The following is an 18,281-nucleotide window of genomic DNA, read 5'->3' as shown; positions in this document are numbered from 1 at the left end:
CCCTTGTATGAAGGTGAATTTCTAACTCTAGCAATTAGTATGTTCCTTATGCAATTTCTCCACTCTTCAGCCTGCAGATTGCAGAGCCTTGATAGACAAACTCAAGGTATGCAATGATGAACAGCTGTTGCTGGAACTCCAACAGATCAAAACATGGAATATTGGGAAGGTATGTGGTGGTAGCAGATCATATAGTATGCTAATAAACCTAACTATAGTCTTTTTGTTGTATTGGGGAATATACAAACACCTTACCTATTTATATTTATTTTGAGGCATTTATTATAAAAGATGGAGGATAAAATGGGCTTCAGACAAGAATGACTGGGCCCAGAGAATTAAGACTTAATACTTCTGGTTGATTAGTGTTGATCTAAGTGTCATTCCACAAAGCGATTTTACAGCTTGATCTATGTAGGCTTACTTGAAGTGCAGTGGGACTTCCAAGTAAGCATTCATGGGATCACAACCCTTGTGTTGAACCTGATGTACAGTAACGGAAAGTTAGGTTACTCATAAGCGTCTCCCAACTCATCTGTGTTTGGCTGATAACTGGAGGGAGTGGAAGATGCAATGATTTAGTCCTCCTTCCTGTGATGCTTATGGCAGGCCCTTTTACTAAGAAACCTGTGGGACTTTTACCTGTCATTGACACAGGCTGTCTCCTGAGTACTTTCTTCTTCTTTCAGTGCGAACTTTACCACTGGGTGGACCTGCTAGACAGATTCGATGGCATCCTGGCAGATGCTGGGCAAACTGTGGAGAACATGTCATGGATGCTGGTGTGCGACCGGCCAGAGAGAGAACAGCTGAAATCCCTGCTGCTGTCAGTGCTGAACTTTACTGCCTTGCTCATAGAATACAGTTTTTCACGTCACCTGTACAGCTCTATTGAGGTAATGAACTGTAAAGAAACAGGATGGAGGCTGGATGGACGGGAGGGCCTCTCGTGTGGGACGTTGTATCTTAACAGGTTGTGGCTTTAATAATGAGGCCACTTTGTCTGTTGGGGCAAGAATAATGCCATTATATGAGGGGGTGGAGGTGGACTCAAGTATGTACTTTTTAACTATTTAGTATTTATTTAGTGCTTTAAAATATTCAGAGTGTGTTATGTAGCACTTGGTTAATCCTTAAGTTACAAGGCCCATATAAGGTCAGCCAGTATTACCATCATCATATTGTATGTTAAGGGGGAGTTGAGGAATAGTAGTTTGTCGAAGGCCATGTGCTGAGTCTATAGCACAAGTGGTATTTGAATTAGGAGACTTCTGGTTCATGGCATAGTCTCTTAGCCATAATACTACAGTGGTACTACAAACCAAGGAGCACTAGGGGATATGTTTCCCATTCATATGGGAAAACTGAAATCTCTGTTTGGGAGTGGTAGTGACTTCAGGACTGTGTCAAGTACTTCGTTCTGTCTTCATCTAGCACTTGACAACACTGTTGGCATCCTCTGATATGCAAGTGGTGCTTGCAGTGCTAAATCTCCTGTATGTGTTCAGCAAACGCTCCAATTACATCACGCGCCTGGGCTCTGACAAGAGGATGCCTCTTCTGTCTCGGCTGCAGCATTTGGCAGAGGTAAGCAACTGCAAAGAAATGTAAGAAAGTCCATGGTCTTATGACTTCTCTAGTTGATGCCCCTTCTGAAGCCATAATGATGGATCAAAATATTGTAAATGTAGTTAGAATTATTCAAACCAGTTTCTCTCACCTGGCACGTGCTTGGAGCATTGACAGTCATCCAGGCATTAGATGTCTTTCCTTCATTCAAAGATTCATCCAAAGCAGCAGAAAATCAAGCTGTCTGGCATATTTTCCTACCTTTGCTTCCTACATTAAAACTATGGGCATTACACCTTAAGTGTGATTTCTCCTGTTGCCTCTTGGGCTGTCTACATCAGCCCATCTTATTCAGTGTTTGTGTGTGGGGGGTGAGGGGGTTTCCCAGGTATATACTGTTGCATCATACCCACTGCTGAAGTATCAAGGCAGATAAAACAGTGCTTCATTAAAAGTCTAAATGCTGTTTTATGTGCTTTGGGTTCCTCTTAATATAGCCATTGAAGGGTTGTGTATTGAATACACGTTGCCAGCTAAGGATAGGGCTGAGCATCCTGAAGCTTGCTTAGTTGCTATTGAGCCTGTCCTCTTGGCCTTGTGTCAAACTGAAGGTTGTGTAAACTGGCTGGCGTAGTGTCAACAGGCTAAGATGGCAGGCACCAACCGGATGCCTGTTTGCTTCCGTTAAACGTTACTTTTTCATTTGGCCATGTGTTGAGTCAGCATGCAACTGTGGCATATGAAGGGAGTCCAGTCTGTGACTAGCTTCAAAGCTGCTATATTTTTGGCAGGCCAGACTTCTAGGCTTGCTGAGAGTGGTAATGACCGGGAGCCGATTGTGTGATGGACACTTCCATGTCAAAAATTCCCCACAGATCCCACTTTACATTGGGAAATAGAAATTAATGGAAGAGTACCTGAAATCAGGTGAAGCAAAGGTGAGAGATGAAGAATTAAAAAGAGAGAAGTACAGGTGAAAGGAAATGATTTGCTGTCCTGTGGGAGTTTCATTCTTTAAGGCAAAACAATAGTACTTTTTTTTTATTAGCTGGTGGAATAACTTCAGATACAGTAGGGATTGACTTCTTAAGGAAATGAACTTGTAAACATTTCCAACTGCATTTGATCATTTATTCTTAATCGCCTGGAGAACAGATACATTTCTCCGTGAGCTAGTAAGCCTGAAAGATAGACTGCAAAGAGAAGCAAATTCAGTCTTTCTGCTTTTACCAGGTCCATGCATGCTTTGGCAGGCGTTTTCAAGGTTGTTTATGAACTGCACTTCCTTCTTTTACCTCCTAATGCCCATATATATAACATTGTAATTGGTTTGTGGCTTTCCTACATATTCTGATTAGAAAATGAAGATAGCTCTTACTTTAACAAATCAGATTTATTCTCCGATATCATCTGTAACGGCATCTCTCAAGGAGGCCATGATGTACATGACTCTGGGGTGTGCAGCTGTTTGTTGTTGTGTGCTTTTTTAGGCCAGCTTTGGGTGTGCTTGTGACTGTGACTAAGTGTTCTCATCACAGGCACAGCGATTTAGCAAGCCAATTCAGGCAGCTCAGAAGCTAACTGAGCACTGGTGCTCTTGACCATAGTTTGTGCCTGTTGCAGAGTTCTCAGGGCTCTGTTCTACCTCAGGCATTGGATAGATGATGTAGCCAGCCATTTACAAGCTTCTCAGAAACACTGTTGCAGGTGGAAAAGTTTTCTGCAGTCTTTTTTTGTATTGCCTAATCTCTGCATTCAGTAGAAGCCTGTCAACTTTTTTGTTTGTGGCCATATTGAATGGTATCTCTGCATTTTCTCCGCCGTGTTGTTGGCTTACTTTTTGGGGCCTTCCTTAAAGCCTTCTAAGTATCATTCAGTATTTGCCAGTTGGTTTTGGAGATAAGAGGACTAATTATATAATGCATGTGTTCGGGGCCAGATGAAAAAAAAGAGGGCTATTTTATTTCTCTTCAGCACTTAGCAGGATTTTAAATGCAGCGAATACAGAAGGCAAGCCAAAAGAACCTCACATCCAGTTTTCTCTTGATCAGGTCCAGTTAAGGTGTACAGCTGAATTTTCCCTCTGGGATTATCTTATGGTTCTCTATAGTTTGAGTTCTGTATAGTCCTTTATGTTCTCTTTCTTCTATCCTACAGAGTTGGGGTGGCAAGGAGAATGGCTTTGGCCTGGCAGAATGTTGTAGAGATTTGCACATGCTGGTAAGTATACCATTTTGAGTTTACCCTTACCTTTCTACCATTCTACAGTTGGTAGCTTGACTCATGGCATGTGGAACTGATTCCCACTTGCTTTCCTGTGTACATGAATTCTTGGATAGTCCTTTCCCAATTGCGTCTTGTATAGTTTCTCTCACACTGTTAGTATTGATAGCAGCGTTGGCAAACAGTTATCTGCTCTTGTGGGAAACAAATCTGGCCTTTCTAATGGACAAGAGTCCATCAAAACACAACAGGGTTCTGCAATACATTGGACATTTAAAAACCACTGTGATCTGGAATGGGCTTTGTGAAGGTTATGCCTTCAAATAACATTTTAGAGTAAGGGACTCTGACACCATGGTTCAGACCCTGAAACTCATTCTGTTTTGCTGGTGTATAATATCCTTCCTTTTGAGGGCGAACAATGCATGGTTTTTAGGAAGAATATTTGGAAACGTTGCATGTTCTTCAATAGGGGGTTTGGAGTGCCCTTTTCCTTGCTCATTCTGCATAATTCTTGCCCCTTACCATGGTGGTCCCTTGAATTGGTAGAGATGCCAGTCTGTGGTGGTTCTGTTACCAGTTTTGTCGGAACAGTCCTGTTGCGTTAAAACTTGCCAGTGCTTGCTTTGCTTTAATGGCGAGAGCAGTGCTATGTTTTGAACGGGCTACACTCTGGAGTGAAGCAGCATTGTTACGGACAGAATCATACATGGGGCATTTACAGATGCAGTGTTTTTGTGAGTGATAAGAGTACCAGTCATCTACAATGTATACATATAGGGTTTCATCCTTATGGAGATCATTTCTTGCCCCAGTGGGTTAGCACTAAAGGATCAGCACAGATGGTACAGCTGCTATTGCACAAAAACAGTGACAGTTACTCTAAACCTCTGGAATAGGAAGCAAGTCATCTTTAAGGTGCTTCCTGGTTTGCTGCTACAGTCACTGCTGAGAGCAATGTCAGGAAGTGCCTCAAATCACTTTTTTGCACCAAGCATAGGGCTCTTGTGAGTTGTGAGGCCCACAAGGTCTGATGGCATTTTTAGAAATCCCACTTTCTCCCTCATCAGCTGCAGCTGTCACAATAAGCTTACACAGCGTAGTAGATGCAGGGCTGAGTCGTCTTTTATGTGTTGCTAGTTGTACTGTGTGGGGCTGCTGGAGGCACAGGTCGAGCCCATTGTTTAGTTTTCGTGCATCTTCTTGGATTTTGCCATGGTGCTTTGGATATCAGCAGGGCTCCCTCTGCATCACCATGTCTTCATACCTAATCCTAACTTCTTACATCTTAACTCTCTTCCTCCTCCCACTTGCACAAAAAGATGTAAAGAGAGTTGGGGGATGGTGATATTCAGACTGCTGCAAGTGGGTGATCTTAGTGCCAGGGTGCATTGTCTTTTGAACTAGCGCCCTTCCCTTGCCCTTCCCCTAGTCCAGGGAGAGAGTGGTTTGATCTTTGGAGGGAGTGTTTGCCATCTGGTTTATTCTGATTCCATACTGTGATCTGTACACAGAAATACCCTCCCAGTGCAACTACACTACACTTTGAATTCTATGCAGAGCCAGGGGCCGAGGTCAAAGTGGACAAAAGGGTGAGTCTCCTACAGACTTGTTCTTGTAGGGTTCTGTGGGAAGTGGGTGGGAGCAAGATTTGGCAAACATACCCACAGTGGATTGAAAAAAGGTATAGCATGTTGCTCCCTATTCAGTCTATAAGGGAAGTGGGGAGCTCTGTTGCCAGTGAGTGAATACTAAGATGGAAGAAGTTACTTTAGGTATGAGAAGGTGCTGGCAGCCAGTCTTCCTATTCTCAGATGCTTTCAGTAGCTTGATCCACTCAATTTGGAGGTTGTCACAGTCCACTGAATGTACTACCTCTGCTCTAGCTGCTGTGCCCTGTAATCGGATATGTTGCTTTTTACTCTTAAAGGCTGTGGTGATGGGTAGGGATTCAGTGGGGTTGAAACCCCACTTACTTGCCCTCGTATCTTGGGGAGAGTTTGCTTTCTTGTGTCTTGAGAATCTCTCTGATAGGTCTCTTGTCTGATGCAAATTGCTTCCCAAATTGCACAGTAGGCCCTGCGAGTACACTTCCATAGTATCTCCAGTTCTATGAGGATTTGGGCGAAAACTGAGTAGATGAGACATTTTGATAGCATTCCCAAGTCAGATGGGACCACTTCCATGCAGGGTACAGATTCCCTCGACACTTCCAAACGAACCCCTCTGCGTGTGAGGAGACTTGTCCTCCATTTTGCTTCTTTAAATGCTTGTTTTTTCTAGGTTTGGATTTATGGGGCAACAGTTTTCTCTCAAATAGGGTTGCCAGCACAGTAATCCATATTGAGATACGTTCGAATACCCCACAAAGGCCAGGTCTGATTGTTAGCCAAGCCACAACTTGATGCTGAGCTGTTGCTCTCGTGGCTGTTCTTTAAGCAGATCTATGCCACAGTTGCTGCTATGCCATGGCTTCCAAACAAGAGATTGGAAATGACCTCCAACCCCTTTTTGCTTTCTTCTCAGACTACCAGCAACACACTACATTATATCCACATAGAGCAACTTGACAAGGTAAGCTCCCCCCGCCCTCTTTAATTCAGTGGCATTTTAAATTTTGCTTCAACTTTTATAGGTCTGGTTTCTAAATAGCTACTGTTTCTCTCCCCCCCATGCAGATTTCAGAAAGTCCCTCTGAAATTATGGAATCCCTCACGAAAATGTACAGCATCCCAAAGGATAAACAGGTATGCTGAAGGCAAAAAATTGATGTGATTCGCTGGGTGCTTAATTTAGACGAGAACAAATTAACTGTGCTTGGGAGATTTGAGAAATGAGTTGAGAATCTTGAGTCCCTTAGTAGTTAGAATTATTTCCGGTTTGATGGGGTGTATTGTGAGTTGAGATTTATAGATTCTGTTCCCATTGCACACTGCTAGCCTTGGTGTGATTTCCATATTGTGCTCTCAACATGAAGAGAATGAGATGAAGGCCCTTTTATATTATATTTATTAATATAAGGAAATTGGTACCCATTGAGAGTGATTAGATGACACTGGATGGCAGCAAACACTATCTTGGATTGCATAAAATTCAGCTAATTTGGGCCAGATCTACACATGAAGCTCAATGACGGGGTTGAAAGAATTGTATCATCTGAGACTTCAGGGTGGGAATTACATTTTTTGAATGGGTCATCATGTTAAAAAAAAATCTGCAAATAAAAAACTAGCACAGTGGAGAGGCAGGTTCCTGACTCACCCTGCCCTTGTTATGATAGTTTTCTACCTACCTGGTGTTTTAACATGGGGGAGCATTCAAAAATGAGACACCACCACCCCAACTGAAGTGATAGACTTCATTCTTTCTTATTCAGACCAGTCCAAGGAACTGTTGGCCAGGCATTATGGTGTGAGGGATGTCTAGTTGTAGTTGGGTGTTTGGAGTATTACTGTAACACTGTTATTATTTTTTGTAGATGCTACTGTTTACACACATTCGCCTGGCTCATGGCTTTTCCAACCATAAAAAGCGGCTGCAAGCTGTTCAGGCCAGACTGCATGCCATTTCTATATTAGGTAAGGATGGTGGTTTGTGGGTTCTTAGCTGTGGCACTGCCCAGAGTAAAGGGGGAGAAAGTGAGTTTATACAAGTTCATCCTGGTGTGACTTTAAAGCTGTCTTATTTTGTGTAGTGTGCTGCTTTGGTGGCCCCTCTTGAATAATCTAGATAGTTTAGGTTTCTAGGCTGCTTTTTGACTGTTCATCATGACATATTGGCTTTCACAGCCATGACAAATAATAGCCTAGCCTCTCTGACAGAATCTGGAACAGGGCTTTTTTTTATTTGAGGAAATATGGCAAGTGGAGGCTCATATGGGCATTGGACCCAGATACTTCAGAGGTAGGAGAGTTAGCATTGTAAAGGTCAATAGTAGAATCTTGAATGGTGCCCCAAACTGGCAACCAGTTCATATCTCTTGGCACAAAGGAGACAATCCTGATGGAAAGTCCTGGCTGGTGCTTTCTGTACCAGCTGAAGTTTATGAACAGCCTTCAAGGGTAGCCCCATGGAGTTGCATTATAGTAATCTAATTGTACCAAGGGTATTACCAAGGCATGTATGAGAGCAGCCAACTCTTTGCTACTGCAGAGGTGTCCTAGCTGGTGTATCTGGACTCCTTGTCATACTTGCCACCTTTATATCTAAAAGGAACAGTAGCTCAAGAAGAACCTCCAATTTGATAACCTGATACTTAAAGGGGAGTGTGAACCCAGGCCCCAAGATCAGTAGGTCCATTTGTTTTACCAAGTTTAACCCTCAGGTTTAACCCTCCGGCCTATTACTGCTCCAGACACCTATTTAGGGATCCCACTGCCACCTCTGACTCTGAAGAAAAGGAGAACTAGCATTGTGCATCGCTCGCATGTCAAATTCCTTGGTAACCTCTCCTAGAAGTTCCATGTAGATGTTAAAAATCATGGAAAAGTAGATTATGACAAAACGGTTTTAAATAACTGGACAGAACAAGGAAATTCAAACTATCTTTCCGTGTTTCAAGGTTAATCTCCTTCCTGCTCTCAATTTTTTTGCAGGCTAGGGAACAAATTTTATTGCTCTTCAGTGGCATCAGTTGATGGAGAGCTATTTGATTTAGTTGCTATGCTTCTTCATGGCCACTTGGTGGGGGTGTGAGGGTGTTTATATGGAAGAGAATTTTGGGTAATGGACTAACAAATATAGGTATCAGCAGTGAGTCAAACCTAGAAAAATCATGTTTGCTTGCTTCCTCTGATGGGATGCACCTGGTATGTAGCTCAAACACTAGAAGCTTATGCTTGTAGATTCTGATATTAAAGGACATCATTATATCATCTGGTAAAGTGTCACTTGAAATAATGGATACGTTTGTTTTTCCCCACGTTTATGGATGTTGCAAATTCCTAACATAGCCTCTCTCCCTCTCCACAGTGTATTCGAATGCTTTGCAGGAATCCGCCAACAGCATACTATACAATGGGTTGATAGAGGAGCTAGTGGATGTACTGCAAATAACAGACAAACAATTAATGGTAGGTCACCTATTAAGTTTGCTTCCCCAGCCCAGATTTGGTGAACGAAAACTAGCTCAGCAGCGCTCACCTGGTTCCTTCCCAAGGTATTGATGTTGGGCTGGATTGACAAGGCTGTTGAGATTCTCTGGTTCTTCCTGCTTTTCTGCCATGTTTACTGGAGCTTGTCACTAGCATATTTATGCTACTAATCTGTCCCTGACTGGAGATGTGAAGCTTATTTTGGCATTTATTATGCAGTAGAAGGTTGTCATAGCCGACGTGCCTGATCTCCCGGTTTCTCCTTGACAGGACATCAAAGCTGCCTCACTGAGGACGTTGACTTCCATTGTGCACTTGGAGCGGACTCCAAAACTCAGCAGTATTATCGACTGCACGGGAACTGCCTCCTACCATGGATTTCTGCCAGTCCTGGTCCGGAACTGTATACAGGCCATGATCGGTAAGTATTTGCATCTCAGATGCAAAAGGGTTAATGTGGTTCGGTTGTATTGTGCTTGTTGCCAGGAAAATCTAATGCTGCTTCCTCCCTCTCCAGATCCCTCCATGGAGCCATATCCTCACCAGTTTGCCACAGCACTCTTCTCCTTCTTGTATCACCTGGCGAGCTACGATGCAGGAGGTGAAGCTCTAGTCTCCTGTGGCATGATGGAAGCCTTACTGAAGGTAATGCGCAGTCGGGAGAATGAGTAAGACTGGCAGTTCGAGATAATGCTCCTGCCTAAAACAAGAACTGGACACGTGTTTCCAGAAGAGAGCAAAAAGCTGGAGCATTGTTGTATATGGAAGTTCTCTTCTTTGCACACACCCCATTGATTGATTGATTGATTGATTGATTGATTGCATTTATACCCTGCCTTTTTTCCTCTTGCAAGGAGCCCAAGGCGGCTTACATGATCCTCCTCCTCTCCATTTTATCCTCACAACAACAACCCTGTGAGGTGGGTTGGGCTGAGAGTCTGTGATTGGCCCAAAGTCACCCAGTGAGTTTCCATGGCCGAGTGGGGACTAGAACCCGGATCTCCCAGCTCCTAGTCCAACACTCTCGCCACTACACCCTTCCCTGCACCTTCCTCTCTCTGTTTCTCCTAGAATAGAGATGTTTGCCAGATTGGTTGAATGGAATTAAAAGTGGCTAAATCTTGAGTACTGGCCATAGAAACTAGAGTGAAAAAGGCCGGCTTATATCGGTAGTAGAGCCCAAATCATAAATGAGTTTGTTTATCTATTTGTCTCAACTGAGATATGTTTTGTCAAGCCAAGTTCTGCTAGAAATAATAGGTGTGGACAACTCGGCTGGAATCTGACTTGATTTTTTTCATTCCTTGCGTTTAGAGTCACATTCCAGATAAGGCATAGGGAGCTGCTCTTTGAGAAATGAAAATGTTTGATAGCATACCAAGCAGGCCAGTTGCATATAGCCTTAGCCTCACTTGTGCTGTTGTGTGTTGTATGATAGCTGCAAACTTCAATATAAATTTAGTTTGAATCCAACCAGACTACGCTGGGCTGATAAAAGGAAAACTGAAAGCTGCATAATGGCATGATTAGACTAGTGAAATGCTATTCTAAATATTTCAAACAATAAAATAAGGCTTAGATCAGAATCATAGCCAGTCTGTGATTTCTAGGGTTAACTTGTATATCTCTAGGCCTAGATGATCCTAGGGGGAGCATTGTTTCGTTTGGAGTATTAGATGCTTGCCAGTGTCCTTTAGGAACTGGGTATTTGGGGCAGTGGATTGATCAGTTTAGTGGTTTTTGCTAAATGGTTTCACATGTTGTCAGTTTTTATGCCTTCTTTTTTCCCTAGGTGATCAAGTTCTTGGGAGATGAGCAGGACCAGATCACTTTTGTGACCAGAGCAGTCCGCGTGGTAGACTTAATCACAAACTTGGACATGGCAGCTTTCCAGTCTCACAGTGGCCTCTCTATCTTCATCTACAGACTAGAGGTAGCTTCTTCCCTTTTAGTAGTCTTGGCTATTCACTGTGAGTCCTCTAGAACATTCTAGCAATGGGAGGAGAATATTCATCGGTAGATAGCTGCTTCCCTGTTTAGTGCGAGGAGGCATCCAACAATAGGTTCACTCCCCCCACCACCCGGGAAAGGCAGGGATTATGTATAACAGATCTTTGCATAAGGCTTCGTATCCTCCAGCTTCACCCCCAGTCCCTGCCTTCCTCCTAGGACAGAGCTCTCTTTTCATTCTTGAGCATTTGATTCTACTTCTGCTCTGTAGTCACCAGTCTTAAGTAATTGCTCTGCACTTTCGTTGGTCTCTTCTCCATAACTCCGTTTCTAGCATCCAGACAACCCCACCCTCTGAGTTCTTGCCTCTTGCCCTTTTTTCACTCTCTCCTCTCTGTCCTGGCATGCTCCTGATGGGCAAGCAACTGGACAAATCTGCCATGCCAGTAAAACAGAAAAGTGTGGCTGTTGCTAATGTTTGGGCACTTTAAGGCAAGCAGTACTCCTCACAGGGTGCTTCCACCCACAGCTCCTGCTCCACTAGCTCTTCTACAGAGCTTCTTGGAGCCAGCTAATGTCAGCCCCATCAGGGCTCGCCAGATCACTTCTTGGCAACACAGCCAGCTGCTCCGGGTCTGCTGATAAACCAGATGACAGCAGCCCCAGCCACCATACTGACATCATGGATGGCTGCTGTTGGACCAAGTCATGCAAGGTGGCCAGTGTCTGCTTAAAATTGGGGGAGGGGGAACTTCGGCTATGTGGTGGTATAGATATGAAATTAATAAACAAATAAATAAATAGTGGTGGAGAGCATAGGCAATATGGCACTTCCTGTTCAACTTTCCTCGTGCGGCAAAAAGATGTGCCTTTTTGCACTCTGCAATGTGCTGTGCAAGTCCAGCAAAGGGTGCTAAGTGTTCCACTAGTTGAATGCAGCTGCCTTTTCCAATCCAGCTAGCAGCTAAACTGGCAGCAGGACTCGGGGAAGTGTCCCCTGTCCTATCAAATGTCCCCCTACTCTCCAGCCAGCACACATGGAAGACAAATTTATCTGAAAAATTGGCAGGCAGTAGTCAGAGAGATCACAGACCAACTCCTACAGCATGCCTAGCAGCAGCAACATAAATCACCAAACGTGATAGAAGGGGGCAGTCCTTTGAATCCTCTTTCTCCTCCTGAACATAGACATTTTTAAAAATATGAGGTCCCCTAAGCTTAAGGCTTTGGCCACAACACGCAGCCCCCCTGCCATTCCTAGAAAGAATCAAATGTAGCATTCTCTGATCTGCACAGCTTACTGACCAATAAGACAAGCAGTTATCTCACTACCTCCCTAGGCTGAGTTGTCTGCTGTGAGCTAGTTTGTGAGCTGGATTGTAGGCCTAAGAAGGCCATGGCCTAAAAAAGAAGAGAATTGTCATTGTATTATAGGTTGGACACCTTAGCTTCTGCAGAAGCCACTTTTGGGAGAACAGTGCTTCACCATGTTCTCCTTCCCTCATGATTTCAGCCAGCAACCCAACGTATTAATGAAGTCAGCTTGTGTACATCCCATTGTTGGATGCCTCCTCATGCTAAACAGAAGAGAGCATTGGACGCTTACAGTGGAGGTTCCTTCTGGTTTGGTGTGACAGACATCCAAACCACGCCCTAGTTCAGGTGACTCCAGTCTCTTTATGTGCCCTATCAAAAGGGTATATGTGCCTAGTTCTCTCCTTTACTCCATTTTCTGTGTACTTTGTGATGCTCCACCAATACCCTATCTCAAGCTCGGCCATGGGACAGAACTGGGGGTGAAGCCAGAGGCTACTAAGCCTCATGCAAAGATTTGTTACCATGTGATCCCTGCCTTTCCTGGGCAGTGGTGATGGTGGAGGAGTTAACACACTGTTGGATGCCTCCACTGCACCAAACCAGGAGGAACCTTCGCAATAAGTGACCAATGCTCCATGCTTTTGGGAAGACCACTAATCTTTGCACACATGATATTTGGTTACATCCTGCAGTAAATACGTGAAGTATCCTCTTTTCTGTGTTCTCCAGTCCTGTGTAGACTGCATTGCATATGATTCATGTACAAGTCTGACTTTGCAACCAAAGAAATGTCTTTTTTATTCTAGAGCACAAATGCATTGAAATCAGACATTCAGTTCTTTTCACTATAGGTGTCTTAAGGCGCTCTGTTCATATATTGGCTTCCTTTTGTAATGTGTTTTAGCATGAGGCAGACCTATGCCGGAGGGAATGTCCCTTTGTAATAAAGCCAAAGATCCAGAGACCTGCTGCTGCCACTACACAAGAGGGTGAAGAGATGGAAACAGACATAGAAGGTAATTTTTTAAAACCCTATTTATCACTTTTACAGAAGCTTCTGTAACTTACTAAGAGAGCAATCCTATGTCCCCTAAACAGCGCCTGGGGAGGTAGGATTGTTCGGTTTCCCAGCTACAGGCTCATAGACAGTGCTACGAGCTCATAGCTGGAAAACTGTGCTCCCTGCCCCTTTGTAGCTGGGGCAGAGAGAACCGCACCACTGCCACCTCCATGCTCGTAACACGGAGCACAGAGGGGTGAAAACAGGCATTCCTGGGGGCGGGGATGGGAAGAGACCACAGAAGCTGTTTTAGACAGCTTCCTGTGTGGTCTCCAGTGCCGTTCCTGCCCCCTCCTTGAAGCCGCTCTTAGATGCGCAACAAAGTCCAAGGCGGCTGCAGAATGGAGGGCATCCTTTCTTCTGTGCTGCTTCTGCACTGCATCGGTTAGGTTGTCACCTCTGGCTTCAGGGGCGGTCAGACGTGCCCATCTGTCTCTATAGGATTGCATCTTAAATGAACCAAAGTTAGAGGGGGGAAATCCACAAAGATGGTTTCTCTTACACCATGGGAGTAAAGTACAGGATGTCTTTATCCTGTACTTTATTTTAATTGTAACTTGATGTATTTCTGTTAGTGGCTTTGATTATATTTTTATAGCAAAGCAGGTTATAAGTAAAACATCCAGATCGATAGGGGTACTTCTGCAGCCCCTCTAGAATTCTATTTTGAAATAAATGAATTAATTATAATTGTGCAATGGAAGACAAATGGCATGCCTGATCCACATATATATGGCTGCCTCGTTTGGGATGCTTAGCTAGGGTTGCAGGGGGGCAGGCTCTATTCCCCCCCTGAAGTGATACAAGCTTGCAGCTCTGGGGCAAGGAGGGCTGTCGAGTTCTGAAGAACAATAGTAGTAAGGAAGTCATTCCTGCTGTCAACCTGTGTGTGCAGAGAGGTACAGCTTCTAGATGGAATATATGGTATTCCAATAGCTATAGTTTTGCAGACTTAGGGGTGGAATGTGGGGGTCCGGTTTCCTCAGACCCAGTTTTCTATTTGTTTATATATGCCACTCCACAACAAAAAATTATCAGGGTGGCTCACACAACAAAATACATTTAAAACAAGTACAAAAATCTAAAATGCCTAGGAGAGGAGAAATGTCTTCGCCTGGTGTTGAAAAGATAACATTGTGAGTGCCAGGCAGGCTTCTTTGGGGAGGGTATTCCATAAACAGGGCACCACAACTAAGACATCCCTTTATTTTGTAGCTAGCTGTCTAACTTCATACGATATGGGCAACTGGAGAAGGGCTTCCAAAGATGACCTAAGGGTCTGGGCAGTTACATAGGAGATGTTCCTTTAGCTACTGGGCCCTCAAGCTATTTAGGGCTTCAAATGTCAACACCAACACTTCGAATTGGGCCCAGAAACAGAGTGGAAGCCCATGCAGCTGACATCTCAGTGGTGACGCATGATTGTTTCTACCAGTCCCAGTTACTAGCCTAACTATTTTGGTCGAACTGAAGTTTCCAAATCATTTTCGAAAGTAGCCCCACATACACCACATTGCAGTAATCACAGCATGGATAACTGTCACTAGGCTATTTCTGTCTAGATAGGGTTGTAGTTGGTATATCAGCCTAAGCTGATAAAAGACACTTCTAGCCACTGAGACTCCTAGTCACTCGTGTCTCAAGTGATGACGAGGGATCCAGGAGCACCCTGCAAAACTGTGCACCTGATGCTTCAAGCCCCTTCCAGAGCAGGTTAAAAACCATTCCGTTGGGGAGATGAACCACCCACTAACAATAACTCTGCCTTTGTCTGGATTGAGTTTCAGTCTAGTGGCCCTCATCAAGCCCATTAACCTGCTCAGTCACCAATTCAGGACGAGGTTTCCTTTTTTCGGGCGAGTTGGCTAGAAACCTCATTTCCTTGTACCCAGCATTTTGGTGTCAAGGACCTTTCACCAATTGGTGTGCTGAGAATGTTTTTCTCTCAGATTGAATCCACTTGTCCCCTTTAAAACATCCTTCTGCACCTTCAGTTTCTGACGTAGCCATGGAGAGCAGCCCTGGGCCTTCCACCTCCGGAGAGCCGCGTCAAGAAGTTGTGGTTGAAACAAGGGCCCCAAATGCCACCACTCCCAGTAGCACCGGTAGCAACAGCAGCAGCACAAACACGGTAGTCTCGCCCAGAAGTGGTATGTAGTGACTTGTTTAAAAGAGTTCTTGTTGTATCATCAAGTATTTGCCATTGGCTGATTCAGTTTCTGGGTTCCCTTCCCTATTCCAGGAGTCCAGTGCATCCCTCAGCGAGCAGCACTTCTCAAGTCAATGTTGAATTTCCTGAAAAAGGCCATCCAGGACCCAGCTTTCTCAGACGGCATACGCCATGGTGAGGCTGCCTTGGTGCCTGGGCAGTTAAGAGAGTGATTCTTGGAGCAGTTTTCCTTTGACCTCACTGACATAGTAACAACCTCCTTATCTTGTAGTGATGTATAATGGCCAGTTAACTAAAGGCATGGGCCTGGGATGTTTCTCTCCTCTTATGACCTGTCTCCACTCGGTCAATAAATTATATGGAACATCTCTATGAATTCATTAGTTTTCCCGAGTCACTTTTGTTGTAGCTTCCATCATATAATGATGTAAAGATGTCACACTAGGCCTCTTGGTGGAAACTGCTTCTGTTCTGGGGAATGAACATCTTCAGAACATACATCAGTGCCTGCCATTGTGGGTACTTTGGAAGACCTATAAAGGTATTTTTGGTTCTGAAGGGTTTTTTGTGGCTTCTATCTGTTTCTCACCTAATGTTTTTTATGTTGTGTTGTGGTGTAGGCCAGGAATGGGGAACCCCTGACCTGCCATTCAATTTGGCCTGCGAGGCCAGCCTGTCCAGTGCCTGGGGCCTCAAGCAAAGCCCCAACCCCTGAAGGCTAGGGCAGAGGAATCCCCACTGTTATGAGTAATCAGAGAAAGCAGCAGGGATCCTTCTCGCCACTAGCTTCACCATCCCCACATCTTCCCCAATGGGGGAAGGCACAGGGCAGCCAAAGCCGCCCTGACCGAGGTGCCAGTTGGAGGAGTGTTAGTCCAGATGGTACTTTGGTTGGGAACACAGCTTTGCTGCATGTAGCAAAGCCTACATGCAGCAAAGCCAGAGACCTGGTTGAAGCGCCAATTGGAGAAACTCCAGCTGGAGCTTCAGGCAGGGACTACATTACATAAGGGGGCGGGGCTTTACCCACTGTCATCAGGGCCATGGCCACACCCACTGACAGGGCTAGGTGAGGCATCATGTGCCCTGCCTCAAAATAGATTTTCCACTCCTGGTGTAGGTTGATCTAGTCTGGAAAAGAGAAAAACATGTGGAAGCACAAAAAACATGCAGAATTTAGTATTGGATAAAACGTGGCTTCCTTAGAGTCTCAGTTTTCATTTTTGAAACAACCTTGCTAACCTCTTATTAAATTAAGCTTGAACTGTATATTACTGACAACAGTTACTGAGATCTTGGAAGCTAGAGGATTTGATGAATATTTCCAGTACCTGTGGATCAAGTTTGATTGCCCTGAGTAGCTACTTGTTCCTCCCCATTACTGCCAAAACTAGAATTCCTTGTACAAAAGGAATAAATTATGCAAAAGACATAAAATATGCAAATTTACACAATATACAGGTCACAGAACTGAAATTCTCTTGGTGCAGAATTTTTAGTTAAGCACTTATACCGAGGTCTGTATACACTTATGTAGTTACTAAAGTATTCTCGCCTTATTCATTACTTTCTCTCCCCTTGCAGTGATGGATGGCTCTCTGCCTACCTCTCTGAAGCACATCATCAGCAATGCAGAATACTATGGGCCATCACTCTTCTTGCTTGGTAATTGTATTCTTTACATAAAACACAATTTCTTACCTGTTTTCCTCTGAGCTACATCCCTCTTGGGATGGGCTATTCTGAAATGAGATGGTAACTCGCAGCCTGACTGCCAAGATTCCCTTCCTAGAAAGATCTGTACTGGTCAGTGACTTGTCTCATTCTGTGCTCTTTCCTGACAGCTACTGAGGTAGTAACAGTCTTTGTATTCCAAGAGCCTTCGCTGCTGTCCTCCCTACAGGACAATGGCCTAACAGACGTCATGTTGCATGCTCTCCTTATTAAAGATGTAAGTATCTGTATCTGCTGTCCTGCAAAGCTCTCCAATTGCTTTCTTTGTATTTGGGAGGTTGGAGATTGAGTAATTTTCCATCCCCCATTCTGTATTGCAATAGTTAGCAATTCCTGCCGCTGTGACCTAGTTCATTTTGTAAGTGAGTATACTTGATAAGAGGGTTTCATATAGACAGTGTTAACTATGTGCTGCCCCTTCTTCAGTAAATTCACTCAACTGATGTTAATGTCACAAACTCGTACTTCTCATGGTTTTTCAACATATTTCCTCAGTTACTCTGTTTCTTCTGATAAATTAAGGAAAAAGTGATGGGAGAGGGGGAGAATGGATTACTCCCCATACTGCTGCCTTCTCTTCCATGACCTTCTCAGTGACTTCACTCTGCCCTTTCCTTTCCCATTTCCACCTTTTGAGTGTTTGTCTATACTTAGTCCTATGAAGCTACTGCTTTTCTCTTGAGCCCCTCAAAACAATTAAAAGATCGTTCCTAGCTCGTATACATAAGAATGGGGTTTTCCCTCTCCCTGTCAGCATTTAACTCCTTCCAGGCTCCTGTCCTACCATCTTTCAGTGTGTTTTTTTAATGATAGGCTGGACTCCAAATGGGCAGGCTTCATGTCTAGCTCTTCATACTCTCATAATCAAATACATGTGTGATTGACTGAGATGTTTCTTTGTATATCTCAATGGCAAGGCGACGACTCTTTTGGCATATGTGTGTATCTCCTGACAGGTCCCAGCTACACGGGAAGTTCTGGGCTCCCTCCCCAATGTCTTCAGTGCCCTGTGCTTGAATGCTCGGGGCCTCCAATCCTTTGTCCAGTGTCAGCCTTTCGAACGCCTCTTTAAAGTATTGCTCTCACCAGACTACCTTCCTGCAATGAGAAGGCGGCGTAGTTCAGATCCACTGGGTGAGTATCTTTGGGGGAGGTAGGTCAGGAA

At 44.2% G+C, this 18,281-nt stretch overlaps 1 protein-coding gene across 11 annotated transcripts in view; it reads left to right on the top strand.

Annotated features, from left to right (window-relative positions):
• HUWE1 (HECT, UBA and WWE domain containing E3 ubiquitin protein ligase 1) overlaps window positions 1-18,281 on the top strand; it is a 115,182-nt gene that overhangs the window by 28,100 nt on the left and 68,801 nt on the right. For 10 of the 11 annotated variants that reach the window (XM_084836098.1, XM_084836091.1, XM_084836090.1 and 7 more), the window contains 18 exons: window positions 71-169; window positions 690-896; window positions 1,435-1,587; window positions 3,727-3,789; window positions 5,307-5,384; window positions 6,319-6,366; window positions 6,471-6,539; window positions 7,271-7,370; window positions 8,764-8,864; window positions 9,156-9,306; window positions 9,403-9,530; window positions 10,678-10,818; window positions 13,057-13,168; window positions 15,207-15,362; window positions 15,455-15,556; window positions 16,967-17,047; window positions 17,227-17,333; window positions 18,073-18,250. In XM_084836098.1, the coding sequence (XP_084692224.1) occupies window positions 71-169; window positions 690-896; window positions 1,435-1,587; window positions 3,727-3,789; window positions 5,307-5,384; window positions 6,319-6,366; window positions 6,471-6,539; window positions 7,271-7,370; window positions 8,764-8,864; window positions 9,156-9,306; window positions 9,403-9,530; window positions 10,678-10,818; window positions 13,057-13,168; window positions 15,207-15,362; window positions 15,455-15,556; window positions 16,967-17,047; window positions 17,227-17,333; window positions 18,073-18,250 (2,074 nt within the window). The remainder of the gene's footprint in view (window positions 1-70; window positions 170-689; window positions 897-1,434; window positions 1,588-3,726; window positions 3,790-5,306; window positions 5,385-6,318; window positions 6,367-6,470; window positions 6,540-7,270; window positions 7,371-8,763; window positions 8,865-9,155; window positions 9,307-9,402; window positions 9,531-10,677; window positions 10,819-13,056; window positions 13,169-15,206; window positions 15,363-15,454; window positions 15,557-16,966; window positions 17,048-17,226; window positions 17,334-18,072; window positions 18,251-18,281) is intronic. The other variant, XM_084836093.1, reaches the window with a different exon arrangement.

The sequence above is a fragment of the Heloderma suspectum genome, chromosome 2, assembly GCF_057233095.1.
Source record: "Heloderma suspectum isolate Gila_16-S chromosome 2, 16-S_ref, whole genome shotgun sequence".
NCBI classification, from domain to species: Eukaryota; Metazoa; Chordata; class Lepidosauria; order Squamata; family Helodermatidae; genus Heloderma; species Heloderma suspectum.
Note: the sequence above shows the minus strand (reverse complement) of the source record. Positions and strands in the feature narration are given on the sequence as shown.